The sequence below is a fragment of the Protomyctophum parallelum genome (genome assembly GCF_964188405.1).
Source record: "Protomyctophum parallelum genome assembly, chromosome: 11".
Classification (NCBI taxonomy): domain Eukaryota; kingdom Metazoa; phylum Chordata; class Actinopteri; order Myctophiformes; family Myctophidae; genus Protomyctophum; species Protomyctophum parallelum.
The window spans coordinates 36,454,970-36,478,441 of NC_139707.1; the positions used below are offsets into that span (position 1 = coordinate 36,454,970).

At 43.6% G+C, this 23,472-nt stretch overlaps 1 protein-coding gene across 1 annotated transcript; it reads left to right on the forward strand.

Annotated features, from left to right (window-relative positions):
* Window positions 1-9,688: 9,688 nt before the first annotated feature.
* On the forward strand, window positions 9,689-22,280 carry gpr156 (G protein-coupled receptor 156). Its single transcript, XM_083776443.1, has 10 exons — window positions 9,689-9,723; window positions 10,682-11,736; window positions 12,900-13,027; window positions 13,505-13,640; window positions 14,300-14,410; window positions 16,366-16,491; window positions 17,040-17,135; window positions 17,959-18,195; window positions 18,880-19,038; window positions 19,533-22,280. Exons 2-10 carry the CDS (start codon window positions 10,684-10,686, stop codon window positions 20,940-20,942), a joined length of 3,456 nt encoding a protein of 1,151 aa, XP_083632569.1. The 5' UTR covers window positions 9,689-9,723; window positions 10,682-10,683; the 3' UTR covers window positions 20,943-22,280.
* The last annotated feature ends 1,192 nt before the right edge of the window (window positions 22,281-23,472 follow it).

Consider the following 23,472-nt stretch of genomic DNA (forward strand, 5'->3'; position numbering starts at 1 on the left):
TTTGCCAACTCGCCGCAAGCGAACATTCTTCATCAATATCTTCATCGTTATGCTAAACATGCTGTCTTCATCAGTGTAGTGTGTCAAACCCACAGATGTTATAGTTCATTTCCAAAGTGATCAAATGATGTTGTGCAATTAAATGGGTCAGCTAGATAATGATAAAAAAAAGGTATGTGATAGTAGGCCTACCGTTTCAGGAATTGTTTACTAATTCATTACATTGTTTCGGTACTTTGGTGTTTAAACTTTTAGCATTCCTACTTCATCTAGTGTAAACTCTAAACAACTATCCTCTCTCTCTCTCTCTCTCTCTCTCTCCCTCTCTCTCTCTCTCTCTCTCAAATCAATGCAATTTAAATGAAGGTGCACAAGTAAAACAAAGATGCACTAAACCGCACGCGGCGAGTCGGAAAACTGGCGAGTTCTCCGGATACCAGTCACAGCTGCACAGGAAATGATTCCACCATGGCAGGAAATGGTGCCTCTGGATTTTCAGTCTATAGGAAATGGTCTGTGAGTGACTAATATCGGGACCAAATGTTATTTGGTGGACTTTTACCTCAGGTGTTATTATGTACATACATACATTATGTACAATGCACAGTCCCTTACAAGACCATTTGGTCCATGTTCTAGGATATTTCTCTGTGTATGATATACTGCACAAAGGCTATTGCTACTGCCGCTAACCTACTTGTCAGACTTTGGCAACGCTGCAAAATAACATAAATTAAATTAAAGTATGTCACATTTGAATCCTTTTTTACAAATTAAATCATCAAAGTGGATATTTTGTTGTGCTGGAAATGTACTCCTCGTGAATATACTTCTGTTTATACGAGAAAAGGAAGGTTTCAGAGACACTTGTTACCTAATTTGACCATCAAGATCGTCGATCCCTGATAACCTCAGTCGAGAGACACGCCTCCCCTTTCATCGTGTGCACCTTCTCCTCTGGGACTGTAGTTTTTTTTTAAATGACCACCCTGTGTCCCGAGATTAAATATTCAGGCCCCCCCAGTAATCTGAGTATCCGTGCCGCCAAGCCTCCAATTGGACGAGATCGGAGTCTAACTTGATCCTGATCTTGAGGAAACATGATAGTAATTGCCACGCTTAGAGTGTAACAGAGATGACAAAGCCGCTGCAATGGGGAGCTAATGTAGTTGACATTTGATCTTGGGCTTTCAAGTAAAAAAAAAAAATCAGCTCACAGCCTATTGTTTTGTTTTTCGTGTTGGGATTCACTTGTTCGTCCACATTTCTCATCCTCAATGGACACAGAGAACTGTCACAAAATTGCCGCAGTTTTTTTTTAAGGTGTCAGTCATTTTAGTCATTGGATGTGTTTAAGTTTTATTTTACTCAAGACCATATATGGTATATAGTACATGATTTCATACTTTCAGCCTCAATGTCATTCTTTGATCATCACAATAAAGCCATTTCCACCAATACATAGGGCGGGGCGATGTCGCTAAACAGTGTCCCCCCTTCACGTACTGTATAACAACAGTCTATGGCAAGGAATCAAGGATCCTACCAACACGAGACAATAGCATCACGTCTGAGTCATTGAAAGAAATTGAGTTGTGCCTGCTAGTCCCAAATACACTCCAAAACATGCATGCACATGCAAGCACACACACACACACACACGCACTCACCCACGCACACATGCACGCACGCACGCGCACCATTGGAATACATCTGATGAATCTGCCTCAGGCTGCCAATTTGTTTCCAACCATTAACATTAACTACAATCAAAACTTGTCAAATGTGTGTGCCGTGTATGGATGCTTGTGCATACAGTGTATATTGAGTGACTATGTGGGCTCACATAACTACCCACTTGAACAACCACTCAACCAGCTACACTTTCATGTGTCTATCATTCCTATTTGATCATTTCAGACATGTCTGCGTCTAATGCTCTCCCTATCCCCACATGAGTGTCAGTAACACTCCCTCCTCAGGAATGACCCTTATTGTAGGCTCACACCGTAGATCTCTGTGATATCTTAATAACACCTTTTTCCTCCTGTCGCTCATGGAGGAAATATCAAAATAATTCCACTGCTTTAAGCACATTAACCCTGCTGTAATAATACAAATACATGTTCTATACTACATACTCACAACATGTCACCTGCTATTTTGTACAAGCAAGTAGGCATGTAGGACTTAAGTATATCTCAAGCAAAGAAGAGCTTACCTATTTGGTCTGTATTCTTGACAACAAACTAATGATGAAAAACATGCATCAAAAGTGATCAAGAAAGTCAATCAAAGAACATGATTTTTGGGGCGGGATTTTCTCCTTTGTAAACAAAGGTGCTCTCCAGACTAGCAGGAGCACTCAAGTCATTTTCACCTCTTGGTTAATCTGAATGTCACTGAAAACTATAAGCTTCCAACCTCCCAAAACAAACTGATATGACATATACTTCTCTGCCTTATGCCCATGACCCACCTAATTCCAACACACTTTGCTAGTTTGTTTTAGACAGGGTTAAGCAAATATCAATGGGATTGGTTATTTAAGATAGGCTAGTCAAAGGGACAGTGTCAAGTCAATACCCTCATACTTGTCTAACTGCTCTAAAGTTAGTGACACCCACAACCACAACACTATAGTTGGGACAACCATGATCTGGTACCACCCAAAGTTTTTAACAAACATGGGAAAATTCTGATTCTAGCTACTATACTATACTCTGCCACCAAAATGTGAGAATCAGAGACCTCAAGGGGAGGTAAATGTAATTTTCCCATGCATTGTGTAATTTTGAATGAATTGAATACAGGACCACAATGTAAACAAGTTCCCAGAGTTTTTTGTTTGTTATCCTTTTATGACTATAAGCATTCAATCAAACAAACAATGTACAGTAGGACTATAGCACAGATTTGACAGAATAATTTTCTGTTCTAGTGTGGTATATAGATTGTACCTTCTTCCTTATACCGTCTCCAAAACCAACAAGCCTATTTTTGATGAATTATTTGAGGTTGTGTAATGGAATTTTCACATGAACATAACAATGACTAAAGTGCTTCTCTTTCCGTTAAAACAAGTGCTGTTATTGAATAATGTTTATCTGTGACGCCCCTCCTCTCCTCTCCTCGCCTGCCACCCTGTGCCTGCATTGCACCACCCTGGCCCCTGGGACTCCATTCTGGTGGGAGCACCCAAGCATGTGACATTGTGACAGACTCCATACCATACTGTTACAGTAGGCTATAGCCTATAGCCCAGTGGTTCTCAAAGTGGGGTCCGACCGTCCGGAGACCTTGAGGCGTTTCCAGGGGGTCCCCATATAACCCCTTTAACCATATTTTATACTTCACATCACTTTACAGAATCTGTCTTAAAAACAAAAAACAAATACAAGACATACAAGCCACACCAAAAGCATAACTAAAAGTTAAAATGTTTATGAACCACGAAGCCTGTACTCTGTGTCATCTCTTCAGCCTTCAGACTCTTCACAGTTCAGCTGGAGATGAAAGTGTTTTGTGTGCCTTTGCCAGAAAGACGTTTTGGCAACAAGTCCACATAGTAACTTTTACCTTTTTCTCACTTTAATCCTCTTTTTATACCTTGATTATACCTAATAGTTGGTGCTGGAAAGCTTCAAGAATGATAAGTGCTACTGCTACTATATTGCAACATGGTCCACTCGCATGGATTATAACCGCAATAATAGAACACCTTCATTGTGCGCGCACACACACACACACACACACACACACACACACACACACACACACACACACACACACACACACACGCACACGCACACACACACACACACACACACACACACACACACACACACACACACACGCGCGCGCGCGCGCGCCTCCCTTCAGGCACAGTGACTCACACAGACAGACGTCCCTCTCCAGTCCACACACACACACAGCACACACTCCGTGATCGTGAAAACTCAGGCAGTGATGATGACTTTTCCTGACTGACAGACAGTCATCTTCGCAGACGACAGCCTGTGTGGACAGAACAACAGACAGTGCTCACACATTCTGGATACAATAATTGTCTGTACGCTACTGTTGTGTGTAGCTATATTATATAATGAGCCAAGTTATAGTCATCGCGGCACATGTTAAAAGTTTTGTGGGATATGTACAAGTTCAACATGGAGCCAGTAGAGTGGCGAGTCGGACCCCTCCAGGCGCATGCAGGGATATGTAGCCTAGGTAGGTAAAGGTTCGTTCTTTTACTTGTTAAATAACAAAACAGCGCGTACCGTATACGTATAGTATATTATTCATTCGTATAAACGTCTAAAGTTTCATCCGTTTGGTCTGCTGTGAGTGCGATACACGGCCAGGCAGCAGCCTATTTGCGCATCTCGTGGATTGTCTGGAGAAAAAGAACAAAACAAAAAAAACAATTGTGATGGAGTTATTCGTTTGCGAACAAAGCCGGGCCATATTAATAATTACTAATTAGAACATCCCGCCTATACCATTAGAGCTGTGGTATTTCTTTTAGAAACGGTGATGGCGTATGGATGGATCAAGCCTCAAGGCAGACCTTTACTATAATAATAAACAAAAGAAACTGCATTATTGGCATGCGCAGGTGAGAAACGAGAAATTATAATCCAGGCTAATTAACTTCCTAAACCGGGTAGACTGTGAGAGCGCCATGTGGTCTGAAAAAATGTGAAAGTATTTGTGAAACTGCCCCAAAAACAATTGCATTCAAAGGACTCTTGATCAGCTTAAAGAATAATAGACTGCTCAAGAGATTACTGGCAGAAGTGGAATGTTTTAATATTGCCTACTGAACGGGAGGTCTCCTTTTGCGTTGAGGCTGCATTAGATTGCAATATGCTGCACCAAGGAATATAAATGGATGACTGACAGCACAATGAATGGATTAAACTCGCGGTTTCTTAAATAAAAGAAAAGTATTGTAAAAGGCAATGCAACAACCTACGTCTTGCTGTGTATAGGCCTATGCACTGAGCTGAGGTCAGACATCATGAAGTAAGCCTATTGTTGCTCATTATATTCTATACAGTTAATGAAGTTAAAATGAGATGCACTCTAGGGATAACAATAAAAAAGGAAGATACACAGATTGACCTATTGTGGAATTGTGCCCTTCCTTATACAATAAGATAAGACTTCTCTTTGAGGCCACAGGTAGCCTGGCTGTGACTGTCTCAGGAATTAGGCCTACTTGCGGACTACAAAAGGACAGAGACACTCCTTTTCTGACTAGTGTGAACTGTCAAAACATGTCCTATGTTTTGGGATGGGCGGCCTTGCTCATTGCTCGTGTGTGTGTGTGTGTGTGTGTGTGTGTGTGTGTGTGTGTGTGTGTGTGTGTGTGTGTGTGTGTGTGTGTGTGTGCGTGCGTGTGTGTGACCCCCCATGGCTGGATGTTGACCGACCTCTCAGGGTGGCTTGGCGGTCTTTTCTTCCCCCTGTCAAAGGCGTGTGGAGAGAGAGAGGATTTTGAAAAGCCGTCGGAAATGCCTCTCTCCACCGGGTTTTCCTGCAGGAAACGGTGTAGAACTGTGGTCTAAACTTGGAAAAGTGGATGATGGGGCATGCAGGCAGGAACTGCAGACATGTTCCCAGATATAGGCTGCCCGAGGCCTCATTGTTCTTTTGACATTACTAAGAATATTAATTATTGCATCTGGGTCATTTGTTGTTTTTGGCTCAATCTTCAACAACCTCAGTCCCCCACACACACATATAGGCTATACTGCACAAGACCAAACTTGAGTATCACTGGCTTAGACTCAAAAAGTCTTCACAGAGACATACTGGAGTTATAGTTGCTGCATACTGTAAAGTGAATTAATGTATCCCCAGACTTCATTTGTACGAAACCAGACTGATTCTCAGAGTTTCGTTCCCACACTGTCACCCTCACCCACCTATCCCATATAGCCCGCGGGGGTCTTAGTCACTTAACAGACAATGACGGGGTATGTAGCCCATAAACACGCTACTCATGTAAACACACACCGCACCACCTGTCTGGATGGATGGTAGGCCGACACTACAGTATCAAAAAAGCAGATAGACTTACACGTTGTCAACAGGCCTATACAATTATGCATCTTGTGGGAGCCCATCGTGATGGTGATACTAGCTCTGATATCGTAACGGATGATTATACATCTGCAACATGTCAGTGCAGCATTTTGCAGTCTCATAAAAACCCTTCAGGTGACAAGTAGTCTTTTGTGAGTTTAGTCGTAAGATGACTGACGGACCAGCTACATTTATTTGCATCCATCCATCCATCCATCCATCAAACAATCGGGTCAACCAACCCCCCCTCTCCCGGGTCTCCCCTCTCTCTCCCTCTCTCTCTCTCTCTCTCTCTCTCTCTCTCTCTATCTCTGTCATACACACACACACACGGCACACGCGCGCACTCACTCTCACACACACACACACACACACACACACACACACACACACACACACACACACACACACACACACACACACACACATCACATTTGTAGACAGTTTGTGGTTGCTTTCTATCTCCAGAGTATAATCATGTGATGGGCGGTTCACATCTGTGATGTCATTTTAGTGGAAACTGAGGATAAGCAGAGGCATGCAGGCTTCCTGTCACATACGTAGGCCAATCAAGTCCTGGGTCCTCAGCTGGGATAGGGTCGAGGCACGATTGATGCTATCTGTGAGATAAGCTATATTAAACACATTTCTTTATATTACACAGGTCACAGATTTTATCCATACCTCACGCAAATCGGTATACACTATCTCTATAGTCTCTATAGTATACACTATCTATAAAGTGCTCAAAGTGCTTTGCAATGGTCCATTCATTCATTCATTGGGAGGTGAACAGTCAACGCCAGCGTCCTCACATCCCACATTCACACACCAATGGTGTGCGAGCTACCATGCAAGGCACCGACCGACTCATTGGAGGCAACGTGGGTTTCAGTGTCTTGCCCAGCACACTTCGACATGTAGACAGGGGGAGCCGGGATTCGAACCGCCGCCCCACAAATCATTAATTGGACGACCTGTGCTTGTGGCTCTTGTGGCTTGTTGACCTTTTGTTGATTATTTTTTACCTCCACTTTAGCCTGACTTTTGTTTTGTTTTATTTTATTCTGTTGTTTTTCTGCAGATACATACATTTCAATTTGTTTATTGTTACTTCTGTGGTTTCACTATCAATCTAATTCTAATCCCCATGGTGGGACGCGATGTCCGAACTGTCTCTTGGAGAGATTTGTGAGATTTGTGAGGGCAGAATACTACAGTCTCTAGTATGAAATTCATCACTTACTTTAAATTAGAATCCTCGCGCTCCTTATTCCTTATGGATAGTAAATTCAGTGCATGCCATGTACATGTAGTGCATATACAACCCAACAATAACAACCACACAGAAGGTTAATTTCCACAATAAAACCTAATTGAGGAGCTTTGGTTTAAAAGCTTTTTATTAAAACTTAAATGATTGACATTGATTGACATGGTTGACACATGGCTGAAACTATGCATTATACCTACACGGTTAATTTAACTCCCTTCTGGGTGCATTATACAGAGGCTTTTATGTCACGGAAGGAATTCATTTATAGGATGATGAGTGAATCTGTCTTCTGCAATTATTATGGGTCCATTTGGTTTTATTTGTACACTGTCAGAGTTAAATGATCTACAATAATAATCTTTATTGTCCTGAAGGATATTTGTCTTCACAGTCTGTTCAAACACCCACATCAAAAACAACACATAGCACATAAGACACCAAGACAATACAGAAAGATGAGGTCCCCACTGTGTACAGAACATAGACTGTAAAAAATATGGACAAAGCGTTCTCCGGGTCTAACATGAACGTAAAATGAAGCCTGTCAGTCCTTGTATTGCCATCTTTCTAGATCCGTTTTAGCCCAGCTGGCCATTGGCTGGCCCAGACAACGAGGCGGGACTTCCCCCCTTCTTCTCCGTTGGTTTTTATTTTGACTCGAGTGGGAGGGGAATCCCGATCATAGACTGTAACGGTAGCCACGCCCCTCAGAACATACGCGACTTTATGGTAATTTTCTTAATTAATGGGACCATAATTTTCCAAAAAGAATATTATGACATTAGAAATGAGACTTTAAACTAGTGACTGGATGAAGAAAGTATTCATGACCATGTTTATTAAGGTAATACAGTCTAGGTGAAGTTGGGCCCAAATACATGGACTTCTATGGGGCTATGGGTTTTTCTGGGTCCAAAGACAACGCCACAAATCCCGATTTCCTCAGTGGCTTCACAAAATATCTGTCTGACTGACCCCCTGGTACAGAACCATCCTATCATACATGTACGTTGTATACAGAACCATCCTATCGGCTTGGCAGTTTGTTTAATGCCGCGATGGCTAAGGGGACAAAACTCCTGCTAAAACGGACCTTTTTCCATGGCAAGGTTCTGTATCTTTATCCAGATGGCATGAGGTTGAAAAAGAGATCAAGCGACAAGTGATCGAGCGACACGACTTTTACTGTGTATGTTTGGGGCAATAATACAATACTTGGAGGTGGCTGTTTCATTGTCATTTGTTTGTTTCCTCAGGATGTGTGTGTGACAGAGGGCAGACTGAGGCCAACCATGGAGTCTGAGTTCAACTGCAGCTCCCACTGTGACTCGGAACACTGCCTCATCCACCCTGGTATTAACAAGCAACACGGCCTGGAGATACTGCAGAGACTATGTACTCTCAGCATGGTACGCACGCACACACACACACACACACACACACGCGCGCGCGCACGCATGCACGCACGCATGCACGCACGCACGCACGCACGCACCCACGCACCCACGCACGCACCCACGCACGCACACATACCGTTTTTGTCTACTCTGTCTGTGTCTCAGATGAGGTCAGAAACCCGCCTACCAGTGACATCATCGATCGATGGGGAATCCAAACTAATACAAACTGCAGGAGTTATATTCCTGGAAGGTTAGCATGTTATAATGGAAAACCATTAGCTGAGTCATGGTTATATATGACTTGCATTTGTGTTGCAGGTTTCATACATTAAATTTGTACAAATTACATTTTTAAGTAATTTAGCACAATTCTATTTTATTTTTATTTAACCTTTATTTAACCAGTAAAAACACATTGAGACTGAAGTCTATTTTGCAAGTGGGAACTGGCCAAGAGGCAGAAACAATGGCAATGATTGCAACAGTTTAAAATGTTTATTTATTGACAATGGTTGTCACTTGTTTGTTGGTCACCTGTCTCTCCTCTGCAGTGCTGGCTATGACCAAAGTTTGCGGGCCGTGGGTAGGCAACCTGGCCTGGCAGAGACTTTTTCTAGTTAATAATAATAATAATAATAATAATAATAATAATAATAATAATAATAATAATAATAATAATAATAATAGTCCCAAAATATTATCTTTGTAAGTTATTTATGAATGAATGAGTTGTGGAGACAGGCAGGCTTTTTTTCTTTTGGGGTGGGGTGTGGGGGGATTCTATGTTTAGTTCAAACCAGCTGTTCCCTTTAAAAGCAGGTCAAGCGGACTACCCAGCAATATGAGGAACGGATACAGTATTGCTGTCTAATGTCACTTTACAAATAGAAACCAAAGTATTAGAGAACTCAACACGTCTTCACGCGGCATATCACTCTACTGGGCAGCCAGGAGGTGAGTTTCATTAGATTTTTCCCATAATAGTTTGTCTTTCATGCTTTTCACTCAGCTTTCCAGACCTTTCTATAGATGTTTCCGAGAGGAGCAGTTGGCTACAGTTGTTTGGAATTACTAGTGCCGTACCCATGTGGGGCGTGACCGCCATTCGGAACATAATGCCCGTTGGAAGTGGTCCGGTACTGCGGAAACGCTCATCCGATCGACTTCATACTCGACACTGCACTCCCTTGGGTCCTCTGTCGATCAGATTAACGCTTCTCGAGATGAAATAATTAAAGCCAGACATACAGTACACACAGTAGACACACACATACGGAGGTTCTTGGTATTTATAGATTATCTTTATAACATTTTCATGTATTGCATAATGTTACTGCACAAAGAAATGACAGACAGTTTTATATAGGATGTTAATTTTAAAATGAGCCACTCCGTTCTCCATCTTTACAGTCTCAGAGTTACATTAACAGTGTGTTAATAATGTCCATCTATTAAACCTGATTAGTGGGCTTGCTGACTAAAATGAAATATCCTGAAATGAAATGATATACCAGTTTGTTGCTACTAATGGAAGTGGACACAGCTCACAACACAAGGCAGCTGTGACTGTGCTTTTAACAGGGACACTCTTAGTCACAGTTTTCAACATTATTCGGAGTATTCGGTCTCTGAAGTGGACATAGAATTATTTTAAGTTCACCAAAACTATACTTCATAAGAACACTGTTGGTGTAATTAAGAGATTCACTGAAATATGCATACTTTGTCAACCACTATACTGCAGTATCGAAATAAAGATAATCCAATGGCTTCCACAAAAATCAAACAAACAAACATGCTAGAACAGCAGTGTGGTCCTTTGATGGTCTGGAAGGAAAGAAATTCAGTTTAGGGACTGCATGGGACATTATTATTACATAATCGATTGTTTTGTTTCTGCATGTGTTCCCAGATATGGCTTCTGTTGGCAGTCTGCTGTCCGAGGAGCAGCTCCTCTGTCCCATCTGTCTGGACGTGTTCACCCAACCTGTCTCCACTCCTTGCGGGCACAACTTCTGCAGGGACTGCATACAAGGATACTGGCGGAGCATCACACTGAGCCACTGCCCCATGTGCAAGCAGAAGTTCTATCAGAGACCCGAGCTCAAAGTCAACACGTTCATATCAGAGCTGGCTGCTCAGTTCAGGAGAACGGTGGAGATGGGAGCCGATGAGCAAGCCTCCGCCCGGCCGTTAACAGGAGAGGTTCCGTGTGACGTATGCAAAGGCAAGAGAGTCAAGGCTCTGAAATCCTGCTTGGACTGCCTGGCGTCCTTCTGCGAGACGCACCTGGCGCCCCATCAGGTCCTCGGCACTTTCAAGAAGCATCGCCTGATCGACCCCGTGATGGACATGCAAGACAGAGTGTGTAAGAAACACGAGAGGCTGCTGGAGTTATTCTGCAACACTGACCAGGTGTACGTGTGTCAGGTCTGCATGGAGAAGGACCACAAAGCACACGCCACCGTGCCTATAGAGACCGAGAGCCAGGAGAGGAGAGCTCAGCTGAGGGAGACAGACGCCGAGGTACAGCGGAAGATCCAGGGCAGACTGCACAAGGTCAGCGAGATCAGACGCACCGTGGAGCTGAGCAGGAGAAACACGGAGAGAGAGACCGAGGACAGCCTGCAGGTCTTTGCGGCGCTGTTGCTCTGCGTCCAGAGAGGTCAGGCTGAACTCGTGGGAGCCATCGAAGGCAAACAGAGGGAAGCGGAGAGGAGGGCCGAGGGGATCATTAAAGATTTGGAGCAGGAGACCACCGAGCTGAGCAGATGGAGCACCGAGCTGGAGCGGCTCACCGACACCGTAGACCACCTGCACCTGCTTCAGCGCTTCCCCGTCGTCTCCACGCCTCCAGTCACCAAGGAATGGCCCGAGACGGCAGTAGAGAGCGTCGTGTATGTGGGGACAGCGAGGCGAGCGGTGAGGAGGGTGGCCTCTCAATTGGAGGAGATGTTGAAGGCCCAGGTGAACAGGCTGTGCGAGACCGAGTTCCAGAGAGTCCAGCCGTGGGAAGTGGACGTGACCCTGGATCCAGACACGGCTCACCCGAAACTGATACTGTCCACCAACGGGAAGCAGGTCCATCACGGCGATGTCACCCTCGGCGTCAACGACAGCGCCAAGAGGTTCTACCCTGGTCTGAGTGTCCTGGGAAAGCAGGGCTTCACCTCTGGGAAGCTCTACTATGAAGTCCAGGTGAAAGGGAAGACAGAGTGGGACATCGGCGTGTGCCTTGAATCTGTCAACCGCAAAGGAGGCAACATGCTAAACCCTGAGGGAGGCTACTGGACCGTTGGCCTCAGGCATGGCAAACAGTACTGGGCTCTCGCTAGCCCTCCCGTCCACCTGCCACTTGAGGACAAGCCCCAATGTGTAGGGGTGTACGTGGACGTGGAAAGGGGCCAGGTGTCTTTTTATAACGTGGCCTCTCGCTCTCACGTCTACTCGTTCACCGGATACTCGTTCGGGGAGAGAGTCTTTCCCTACTTTAACCCCCGACGGAATCACAGAGGAATCAACTCGGCTCCACTGGTTATTTCCCCGTCTCAATCTGACGTCCCAGTTATAGTTTGATTCCATAGATAGAAAAGTATAGATTAATCATATAAGTGCTCTATTTCCATTTTTACAGCCACTGACTTTTCCGGGGACCTCGTAACACTTGCCAATAAATGTTCATAAGATCATAACGAACAAAGTCACAGAAGCCACTGTGGACCGAATAATTCCTCTTCTGTGTCTGAATGGACATGCCATGAATGGAAATAACCACTATTTTACATTTATATCTCTGTTATTATTATATATTTTTTGCTGTTTAGCTTTTTGTTTTTATTCTTGTTTTTTTTCAGATACTGTACCCATGAACAATATAAGTTGGTGAAGATTGACGTGCTTGCCTCAATAAAGAATTGTTTAAATGATCTATGAACTTCTTCCTACTTATATTGTCGCTGAAATACAAAAAAAAATCACGTAATAATAATATATTATTTAGAAAGGACGTAAGGTTATATAGATATTCAGTACACATTTAATAAATTCCTATTATACATGTGTATGTGTGTGTATGTGTGTGTCTGCGTGCGTGCCTGCCTGTGTGCGTGCGTGCGTGTGTGTGTTCACAGATGGGGGTAGAACTGCCCAGGCGGTCTCTCTCTCCAGTGCTGGTTGCAGTGGTTTGGACTCTTCTCTCCAGTGGCATTCTTCTGTCATTCTGCTTCCTTCTATTCACCTTGCGCTTCAAGAACAACAGGTACAAGATACTCATGTCTGTCACCCACGTAAATAAACCACTTAAGTCCTATACCGGCCCCCCACCCACCCCCTTTCCCCCTCACTGTATATATTTTTTCCCCTTTTTACCTATGATGATTTCCTGTTTTGGGCTATATAGAAGTGTATATTCGTAGTACGTCTCTAAATGTTTTGATGAATTGAAAATGGTGGGCCCTATTGTAAACAAGTGTAATGCTTTATGGTGTCGTCCACTCACAGTTAACCGTTTTTGTATTGAGTTGTACTTGAAATGTACTGTAATTCTTTAAACGGACAAATACTTCAATCAACAAAATCTAAAACAGCAATTAGTTCACAATACGTTGCATCGTGATGTGTGTGTTGAGCTTTGTAGATCTACATTTTTTCGCTACTTTAAAATAAATTATAATAAAAAGAAACTCCTAAAGTAAACACGTGTTGAATTGCATCATGTGTTTGTGTTCTTTATCAGGATAGTGAAGATGTCCAGTCCCAACCTGAACGTGCTCACTCTCTGTGGAAGTGTCCTCGCCTACATCAGCGGCTTCTTGTTCACCATTGATGAACGAACGCACCCACAGGACGGAGCATCGCCAGCTGTGCTCCAGGTAACCACACATGGCACCAGTGTTGTTTTCGGCAGCAAATTTCTATTTTAGTTTTAGTCGTAGTCTCTTGAAACGTTTTCATTTAGTTTTAGTCACATTTTAGTCACCTGGAATGTATTAGTGATTAGTCTAGTTTTAGTTGACTAAATGTCATAATATTTTAGTCGACTAAATCTACGTTTGATTTAGTCGACCGAAATGTGTTTTGGCGGGCCTTGATGCCGTCGTAATGGCTGATTTTACACTTGCTGAAAATAGTCGATCTACAAGCTCACAACTACTACTCCCTTCCTAACATTTTAGTCTAGTTTTTATTTGTTGACAAAATCGACAGTATATTTAGTCACCACAGCTTAGTTTTCATTTAGTTTCCATTTCGTTTTCGTCAGTGAAAAAAGGTAGTCGACGAACATTTTTCGTTGTAGTTTTAGTCGACGAAAACAATGGCACCTCACATCGTTACCTACCCCCATTTCATTTTATACTGTCGTACGGCTGTGCCGCTCGCCGGATTCTTTTTATATGATTTACGATTCATGTGATGAAGTGAAAACTATAGGCTTAAATGCACTGAACCTGCTACACCGGTTTCTCCGTCTGCTTGACGTGACAGTTCTGTGTCTCTTAACTGTGTAATGTATCTCTTCCCATGTGTGCAGGCAAGAATGTGGACCCTGTGTCTCGGCAGCACGCTGGTGTTTGGCCCCATATTGGGGAAGACGTGGAGGCTCTACAGAGTGTTCACTCAGCGTGTGCCCGACAAGAGAGTGGTAAGCTTGAACATCTGGGGCTCCATTTTCGTCACCGGCGCTAAACCCCTTTATCCCTAAACTTCTTTGCCTCTTTTTTTTACTGTTTTGCTAAACTTTTTGGCTAGTTGAACTATTCAAAAATGAATAAAGGTGACGGCATATATATCGCACATATATCGCACGCACGCACGCACGCCACGCACGCACGCACGCACGCACGCACGCACGCACGCACGCACGCACGCACGCACGCACGCACGCACACACACACACACACACACACACATGCACGCACGCACGCACGCACACACACAGATACACACCTACAGCTCTGTATACAGAATAGCTCTGTATATAAATATAGTACGGTATACATCCGTGACCTTAGTATTCTGGCATGCATTAAATATGGATGTGTGTAGCACAGCAGTCCTGCCTCATTACCAGAGGCCAATTATCTCCATTAGCAACGGGGGAATTACACATATACAGTAGGTCGGTAGATAGTTGGACAGACAGCCAGCCAGAAGAAATGCTTTTATTGTCTCCACCAGGCCGAAGGCATGGGGAGAGAGTATGTTTTGCACTCCGTCCATGGTGTGTGTGTCCTTCATTCTGTCCGTCCGTTATCAGCTAATCTCCGGCACCGTTGGCCCGATCCATGCCAAACTTTGCACACACACTCCCTGGAGGCCAACGACGAACCTCTGCCCCAAATATTTCACATCGTCCTGTTATAGCGCCACCATGAGGCCGATTTAGGCAAAACACATTTCTGTAGATTACTCATACACATTTTATCCATAGATCACACAATTCGGTATACACTATCTCCATAGTCATGTGATCAGCACAGATCTGCACCATTTCCCATCTCCCATCCTGATTGGTTAAGATTGGCTTCCAAAGCTCACATGATTGGTCCGTTTCGAACAAATTGCCACAAATCACAAACACAGTGTGCAATTTACGTGAAATTATACACGCACATTTCCACTAGGCCGAGGACAACATGCCACTAAATCTTTTCCAAATCAGCCTCATGGTGGCGCTATAACAGGCCAATTCCTGTTTTTAGCTATAACTGCATCGATCTGTATACAACTTATGTATGCGCACTTCCTAGAGACCATGGAAGAACATTTTCCCTGCATCCCTCCACATCTGCCGGTTATAGCGCCACCATGAGGCAGATTTCTGCAAAACACATTGTTTATGCACAGATTTCATCCAAATCTCACGCAAATCGGTACACATGATATCTGTAGTCATGTGATCAAGACGAGTCTCTTGGATTTCTCAGATTCTACACTGATTGGCTAAGATTGCCTTCCACATTTTTCAGGGGTGGCCCGTTTTGTACAAATTGCTGCACATGTCCTGCTCATCCAGAATTATATCCTCAGAGATGCTATGAGTGATCTGGCTCTGCATTTCCACCAACAAAATGAAGAAAGTTGTTGAAAAACATACAAACAAACAAACAAACAAACAAACAAATATGTTTATATTACTCGTAAACATTTTGCCAAACATCACACACACACTCCTATCCTCCTGGTGGAGACCTGTGCCCAGAAGGGCACTTTTTATAGTTATTATGCTGTGATTGGCTGAACTTTGCAGAATGTTTGTAGTAGCTAATTGGCTGCTGTTGGTTACATAATCAATCTATGTCTTTCCTACTCCTTATTTAAAGGTACATCTGCAGATAATTCCCTTGTCCTATGGTTTTATGTAAAATAAATCAACCCCTGGGTAACGTGACATTGTATTTGGCTGACAATATTAGTGGGAGGGGCCTATGTAAGCGACTACTTTTCTAGTTATTATTATTAGTTAGTAGTAGTAGTAGTAGTAGTAGTAGTAGTAGTATTCACATTGAGTACAACAGCATTCTGAGGACCGTACAACATGAATGTACAGCATGAAGCTAGCTCACTGTGTTGTCTAACCTGTGATATGGGCTGCAGATAATCAGAGACATCCAGCTGATGGGCATGGTGGGTCTGTTGATTGTGGTGGACATGCTGGTCCTGTCTGCCTGGAACCTCACTGACCCCATCAGGTGTTCGCAATCGTTTGGAGCTGTTGTCAAGGTATACTTCACTTCTTAATAATATCTGGGATTTAAATAGCGCTTTTCTTAATACCCTTAATACCTTACATGTGTGGGAGCCGGGGGGGGGGACAACTTCTTTGGACACTTACTGTAACTGCAGCCATATTCCAGTTTCTCTGTGATTATGCATGAATAGTTTATGTATGTATGTATGTCTTGCTTCTCGCAGCCTTTGTGAGAAATTATTCTCGCAAAGGCCAAACTTGTGAATTGAAGGACAATTAATGTGGAATCAACATTTTGCTGATGATAAAGGCATTTATCATATAGCATTACTGCTGATAATTTGTGAAAGTTTCTTTCTCTGTGTTAGGTCAAAATTGTATTAGGCCCACTAATAGGCCGACATAGCTGTAAATTCTTGATTTTGCAACAATCTTGCCAATGCAGAATCACTCTTTCCTCAAGGGACTGGCTGTCTGCATTAGAGTATAGATTTGATTATAGACACTATAACTGTCCAAAGATGATATAATTAAGGTTTCTTTGCTGCTTACTGACAGTATGTGGATTCTATTGCTTTAGGTGGTGGAGAGAGATATGTCCTACTCTTTATCTCAGCTGGACTCCTGTTCCTCTGTATACTCAGATCTGTGGGTTATCCTTATTGCAGTACAAAAGGTAGGTCATCACTCTTATTCAACACTTTAACTACCAGTGCTTAACATGCTTCATGAAAAGCAATATTTTCTTTTTGCCAACTCAAGATATATCAAACTACTTTAGAGGTACAATCTGTAAGATTTATGGCCTATACCTGGCAATCTAACCTGGCTCTCATTCACACGCTGACATTTGTACTTCTGAGCTGCTTGCCAAGACGGATCGCCCACTTGGATAGTGGAGACATTACACTTTCAGCTTCAAACCTCTTTTCAACCAGTAGTGTTCCTATCCAAGGGATTGATTGGTTGAAATATTTATTAACAGTTTGCAGAATTACAGTACATTTCAAGTACAAACTCAATACAAAGACTGTTAACATGGAACACGTGGTCTAAATTTGGAAGAGTGGCGAGACCACCTACCAACCATCTCAACTGTGTTATATTGTATTGTATGTATTCTGCCTGTATAGCACTGACTTTGGGCAGTACACGAACTGCTGTATACCAAAGAAATAAATCATGCAAAGCTTTTAAATATCAGGTGAAACTTTGAGGTTTCACACAAGTTCAGACAGAACATTCAGGGGACTGTATGAACAGATGCATTTTTATTTATTCATTAGGGAGTATTTTAACCCATTTTGGTGTTAGCATTATGTTATGCTTTAGCTATTGAAAAATAGCAGATCTACAAGCTTGTAGGTCTGCTATTTTTGAGAAATCGAAGAACGACTGACATAGAAACATAGCTTTGTCAGAAAACTCATTTTCAGGTCAAAATGGTACTGACTTTTTGTGTCTGTCTTCTTTCTTCCATCCCTGCACCCTGTCTCCAGGGCAGTCTTCTTTTGTACGGGACCTATCTGGCCGGACTGACCAGCAACGTCAGCCACCCTCCGGTCAACCAGTCTCCCACTATCATCACAGCGGTCACCCTGGTCACCTTGTCCTCGGCCGTGGCCGTCCCTATGACTATCTTCCTGCAGGCCTGGCCCAACCTGGTCTACAGTACCGTGGCCGGAGCCATCTTCATCTGCACACTGGCCACCAACTGTGTGCTGTTTGTTCCTCAGGTGAGAATTATAACATTGATGATTCCACAGCTATTTGACACCGACCATTTCCCAGGAGAAAGTCTCACCCTGATGATCTGTGTATGAGATGGAGATACAGTGGTGACGTCTGCAATCAAAGACACCAGCTCATTAAACAACTTAAAACAGACATTCAGTCATTCAATCAGACAGTAACAGTACCTAGGTCCTAGACAGACATATGATTCCCTCGAAATTCTTGCTGTTTTGACAAGCTGAGAAATGTATGTGACTGCATGCACGCTTGTTCTCCTCCGTGTGGGTGAGTTTCCTTCGGGGAATGACTCATGCATGTGATGTTTATGACTCAACCGCAATGAAGGCTGTGCCAGCAGCTTGATGACTGTATAGGTAGCTGTTAGCGAGCTTATGTTGCGATAAAGGAATGCATGCACCTCCACAGCGGAAAGGGAGCAAATATTTTAACAATGAGCAATACACTGAAATGCACACCTGGTGATATGGTTCCAAGTTAATAGTTCTTGGAAACACAGTTTGTACTTTATATTTGCGTATGATACAGTGTAACTTTCCAGGAAATAAAACGTCTGGGTTTCCGAGGCTACAGTGTAACTGACTTTAATTTGTTTTTTTTGCCTCCACCAAATTTCACATATCACACCCCACAAATACATGTATGCACACACGCATGCATGCATACAGCTGACGCAGTGGCGGCAGTTTGAAGAGGAGCACAACAACCCCAGTCAGATGGCCAAGTATTTCAGCAGCCCCAGTAAGAGCCAGCCCTCTGTATATAGCCAGGATGAGATCTACTTCCTGCTGGGGGAGAACAACTCCATGAAGAAGCTGCTCAGTGAGGTATACTCTTTCATCCTTCAAGTTTTCTGTTTAACCTATTCTGTACACTAGGAACCCCTCTTGGTGTTTTAAGCATTATGTTATTCTTTAGCTATTGAAAAATAGCAGAACTACAAGCTTGTAGTTCTGCTATTTTTGAAAAATGGGGAAAATGTGGCACAAATCTTTGAATATATTCTTTCACAGCGATTGCGTGTTAAACTCTAATCTTTGTTTCTGGGGAGGGGGGGGGGGTCCCTGGAACAACATATTTTCAGATGGGAGTCGGTGGCCAAATACAGATAATTCCGGTGTTCCTTGACATGAAAAAAACAAGAAACATTTTCTATGTCAGTTTTCAGAAAACTGTTAGGATTTAGAAGGCATTTGTAGAATCGTCCTCAGGTCGAAATGTGTTAATTCTAAAGAAAAAAAAAGTGTATTAACGTGAGCAACAAATTGCTAACCGTATAACTAATACATGCACATTTTGTTATATTTTTTACATTTGAAAGAAAAACGCCGTGATCGACAGTCTGCAGGAGCAAGTGAATAATGCCAAGGGTAAGCTGCTCCGTCTCATGTCGGCCAGCCAGCCCCGGGTCGACCAGGAGATGGACTCGTCTGGATCCACCAACCTCAACTCCTGCTCCACGCAGACCACGGTGGTGGTGCAGTCCACCCCGCCGCCCGAGAGAGACACCTCCGAACCTCACCTTTCCTCCTCGTCGCGCCCTCTCTCCCCTCGTACCGCAGACACCGTCCCTTCCACCCCTCTCCCCGAGACCTCCTCCCCCCCTGTTCCGATCTCCACCTCCCCCGTCCCTACTTCCTCTCCTCTTCTGACCAATGGCGCCGGTGGTGCAATTCAGAAGGGTGTCTCACGGGCTGTGGCCGGGACAACGGCGGACGAGTCCAGGGCAAAAGGGCACGACGCACAGCAGCCGGTGTCTCCCGGCATCCCCGCAGGCTCTAAGACAATTATTGGCGAAACTGCGCCCCTATCTCCGTCAAACTGTGTCGAAACTGCAGGCGGTGGTGACCTAATATCGAGCTTGGGGCCAGGGGTTAGGCAAGCGGGCTTCGTGAGCAGCGAGCAACTGCAGGAGGTCCTCCAGGAGTTGAGCGTGGACGCGGCGAGGGAAACCGCCCTCCGCTCTCCGCCCGGTCAGGTCTGGGGACCCAGAAGGCCTTCTCAAGCTAACTTCACTGATCCCTCCCTTCTTTCTCCCCTCTCCCTCCGCTCGCCTTGCTCGCCCCGTCCTCCCGTCCTTTTCCGCTACCCCAGCATCTCCCCCTATGCCATGAGGAAACGCCGGCCTCCATTCCACTCCCCACGGGGAGGTCCCCCTGCCTGCTTCTACATGGGTCCGGAGCCTCCTGTCTGGGGGAAGAGGAGAGTCATCTCTGTGCCCCAGCAGCATCCAGACAACCCCCCTTCCTCCAAAACATCTCAACAAACTGAAGGGGGCGTCACTGCGGACCCCACCTCTCTCCACCTGGACAACAGTGACATAGAGGAGGAGGAGGAGGAGGAGGAGGAGGTGGAGCAGCAGCAGGTGAAAAGAAGGGATCGGAGGAGGTATGTTTTAAGGCCTCGCAAGTGTTCTTGCGTACCTCGCGCCGGGTCAGGACGCGGCGGCCCTGTCGTGTCTCCCTCGCATACGGAAGTGAGCGGTGAGGGCGGGCAGGTCCATAGACATGCTAGAGACTCGTGTGGGTACTGGGATTCAGACTCCAGCAGCTCCACAGACTACTGCTACTACCACCGACCCTACTGTGAATGGCACGGCTCCCTGCTGTCGTCCGACAGCTCCTCGGACTCCTCCTCCTCCGACGACAGCGAGTACGGAAACTACAGCAACCTCTATCGCTCGCCACACCCTGTGGTCTTCAAAGAGGACCTCAAACCCACTTTTGTATGAATGCAAGGTTAATTAAATAAGGTTAGGAAGCGAAGACTGTACGGTGGACTCCATCTTTGCTCCCTGGAAGGAAAGAAACATGCGCAATGGGCTATATGCAGCCAACACTTCCGTTTGCGTTCAGCTTTCCTTGGTCTCAATTGCGCATGTTTCTTTCCTTCCAGGGAGCAACATGGAGTCCACCGTACGGTCTTCCCTTCCTAACCTTATTTAATTAACCTTGTATGAATGGATGATGTCTGTGCTTATATAAAGCCATGGGTCATATCATTGATGGTTGCTATTGTTTCGTTTCCTCAGTTACGTGCACTTTAAATGACCCAATATCAATTTTTTTTAAACTTCTGAATACTGTATGTGTCCTACACAGCATGGGACGCTGGTGATGCAAAGCTGCCATTGAGGATAACCGAAGAACTAAATTGACTACACTTTCAGTAAGAATATGTGTCACATTCTGATTATGAAAACCAATCCATCTCATGTGCACAGGTTCTTTTTTTCCTTCAAGAAACAAATGCGCTAACATAACAAATTGTATATTTCTGCTGTGTTGTCATAAGAAACCTGCATACTATACATATCGCAAACAATTACATTTTGGAATACCTTTGAATAGTTCCAGTTGTAAAATCCTAGTGCATGATGCATTGTGTCATTTGAAGGTTTATTTTTTCTCCTGCAACCATGAATGTATGGACTTGTATGCAGGGACATTTTTAATTCGATGAAGAACAATACAAGTACAAATACGGTTTCACATCACAGCAATAATATGCACCTTAATATCTACCGTAGACATAGGCCTATTTATTATAATATTTATTTGTTTTCTTTTTTTTATGTCATTGGCCTTCTATTTTATTGATACAGTCTCAAACATTTTGATCCTTTAACATGACAGCACGTGAATTGATCGTGTCATCTCTGGTTTACAATTTGATCTAATTTATTGACTTTTTATTATAACTTAACTGCTGTTACTGTTCAACATTACATTTTGTATTTACATGATGGTAAGTGAAGGAAGTGCTGGTTTTTATAACTGCCTACTTACTAATGCTTAATTTATGCTCCAGAGTACTAAACACAAAAAAAGTCAAGATTTTATTCTGACCCCTCCACGAAAAGGCCTTGTTGTCCTGACTTCCATAATTTATACATTATGGATAATTAGTGTGGACTTAACTGTTTTTCGTCTGTACTCAAATGATGGTGTCATTTGTGACAAATTGTAGATTTACAAGCTCACAATTCGAGCTTGTACATTTAAAGCTCACGTCGAAAAACACATTTGCATTGTTGTGTGAGTTTTTTAAGTCTGCGAATTTGGGCAAGCGGTGCAGTCAGACAATATATCGGGTTAAATTAGAACTACTACTTGGTTTAAGATGTGTACTTCTACCATGTCAGAGCATTTCCCCACTTTGTAATGTCAATTCATTGTTTTCTTTCCTGTACATTTGATCCTGTTCTTGGTTTTGTAATACATCAATAACATTCTTTATTGTGCTAATGTACAGGTTATTGATTGCGTGCTTGTGTGTGTTCTACACAATGCCAGAACATATTGGCATATTTTCCATACATGTACTATGTATACTACTGTCCACTGTCCATTTTAACCACTCAGATGGTCGATTTGGCTGTGACCTTCTTCAGTTTGCTATGCAGGACTTCATAATCTTTCACTAGGCTGCCTATCCTGTAGTGTAGTACATCTCATACCATCATTTTCATGTATGTTTGCCTTTTTATCCACATGCCGCTTTGACAAGATTTCATTGGATGATTATGGACAGCTAAAAAAGTAGCTATTAGTGACAATTATTTCTCAGGTAAATGATCATTAATTGACCTGAATTTGTTTTCCCATATTACTTGCAAAAACACTTTCTCACTGGTGATGCATTGTACTGAGTTCAAAGGTTATCTAAAGTCCAATAAACAGGCTGTAAACATAAGTCATGGGACCTTAAGAAATACTTTAATGATTAGGCTCCCGGGATACATATCCCAAAATGAATGGGTCCACGCGATATGATATGAACAGCAAATGAATATCGATAAAAAGCAGATACGACCTGTTATATCACGAATTCGTATTCGATCATATCAGTCCGTTGGTCGGGGCGCCCCTTGAAGCACAGGCCAGAGGTGTTGTCTGTCCTGGAGAGCTCTGACGTGTCTCTACTTTTTCAGACACTATATAGAAATCTTTATGTCTCTCTGTGACCTTGCTAAGCACAGCTAGGGTGCACACTCTTATAAGTAATGGTAACTGCTTTAAAGGTCTACTTTATCTCATCACTGGTGTCCATCTTTCTCCCTTCGCCCCAGCCAATCCCTCTCTATTTTTGTGTCATTTTTCTTTTGCTAATGGTACAATGTCTATTTGCCGGAGGAGTTGTTGCACTGAAGGGAGAACAATGTCTTGTGTTACTTCTGCTCTGCTGCCTGTGTTTAAGACTGCCGTCTTTATTCTGCATTCAGAACCATCAGAGGGTTGCCTGGGAGAAGAAACGAGAGC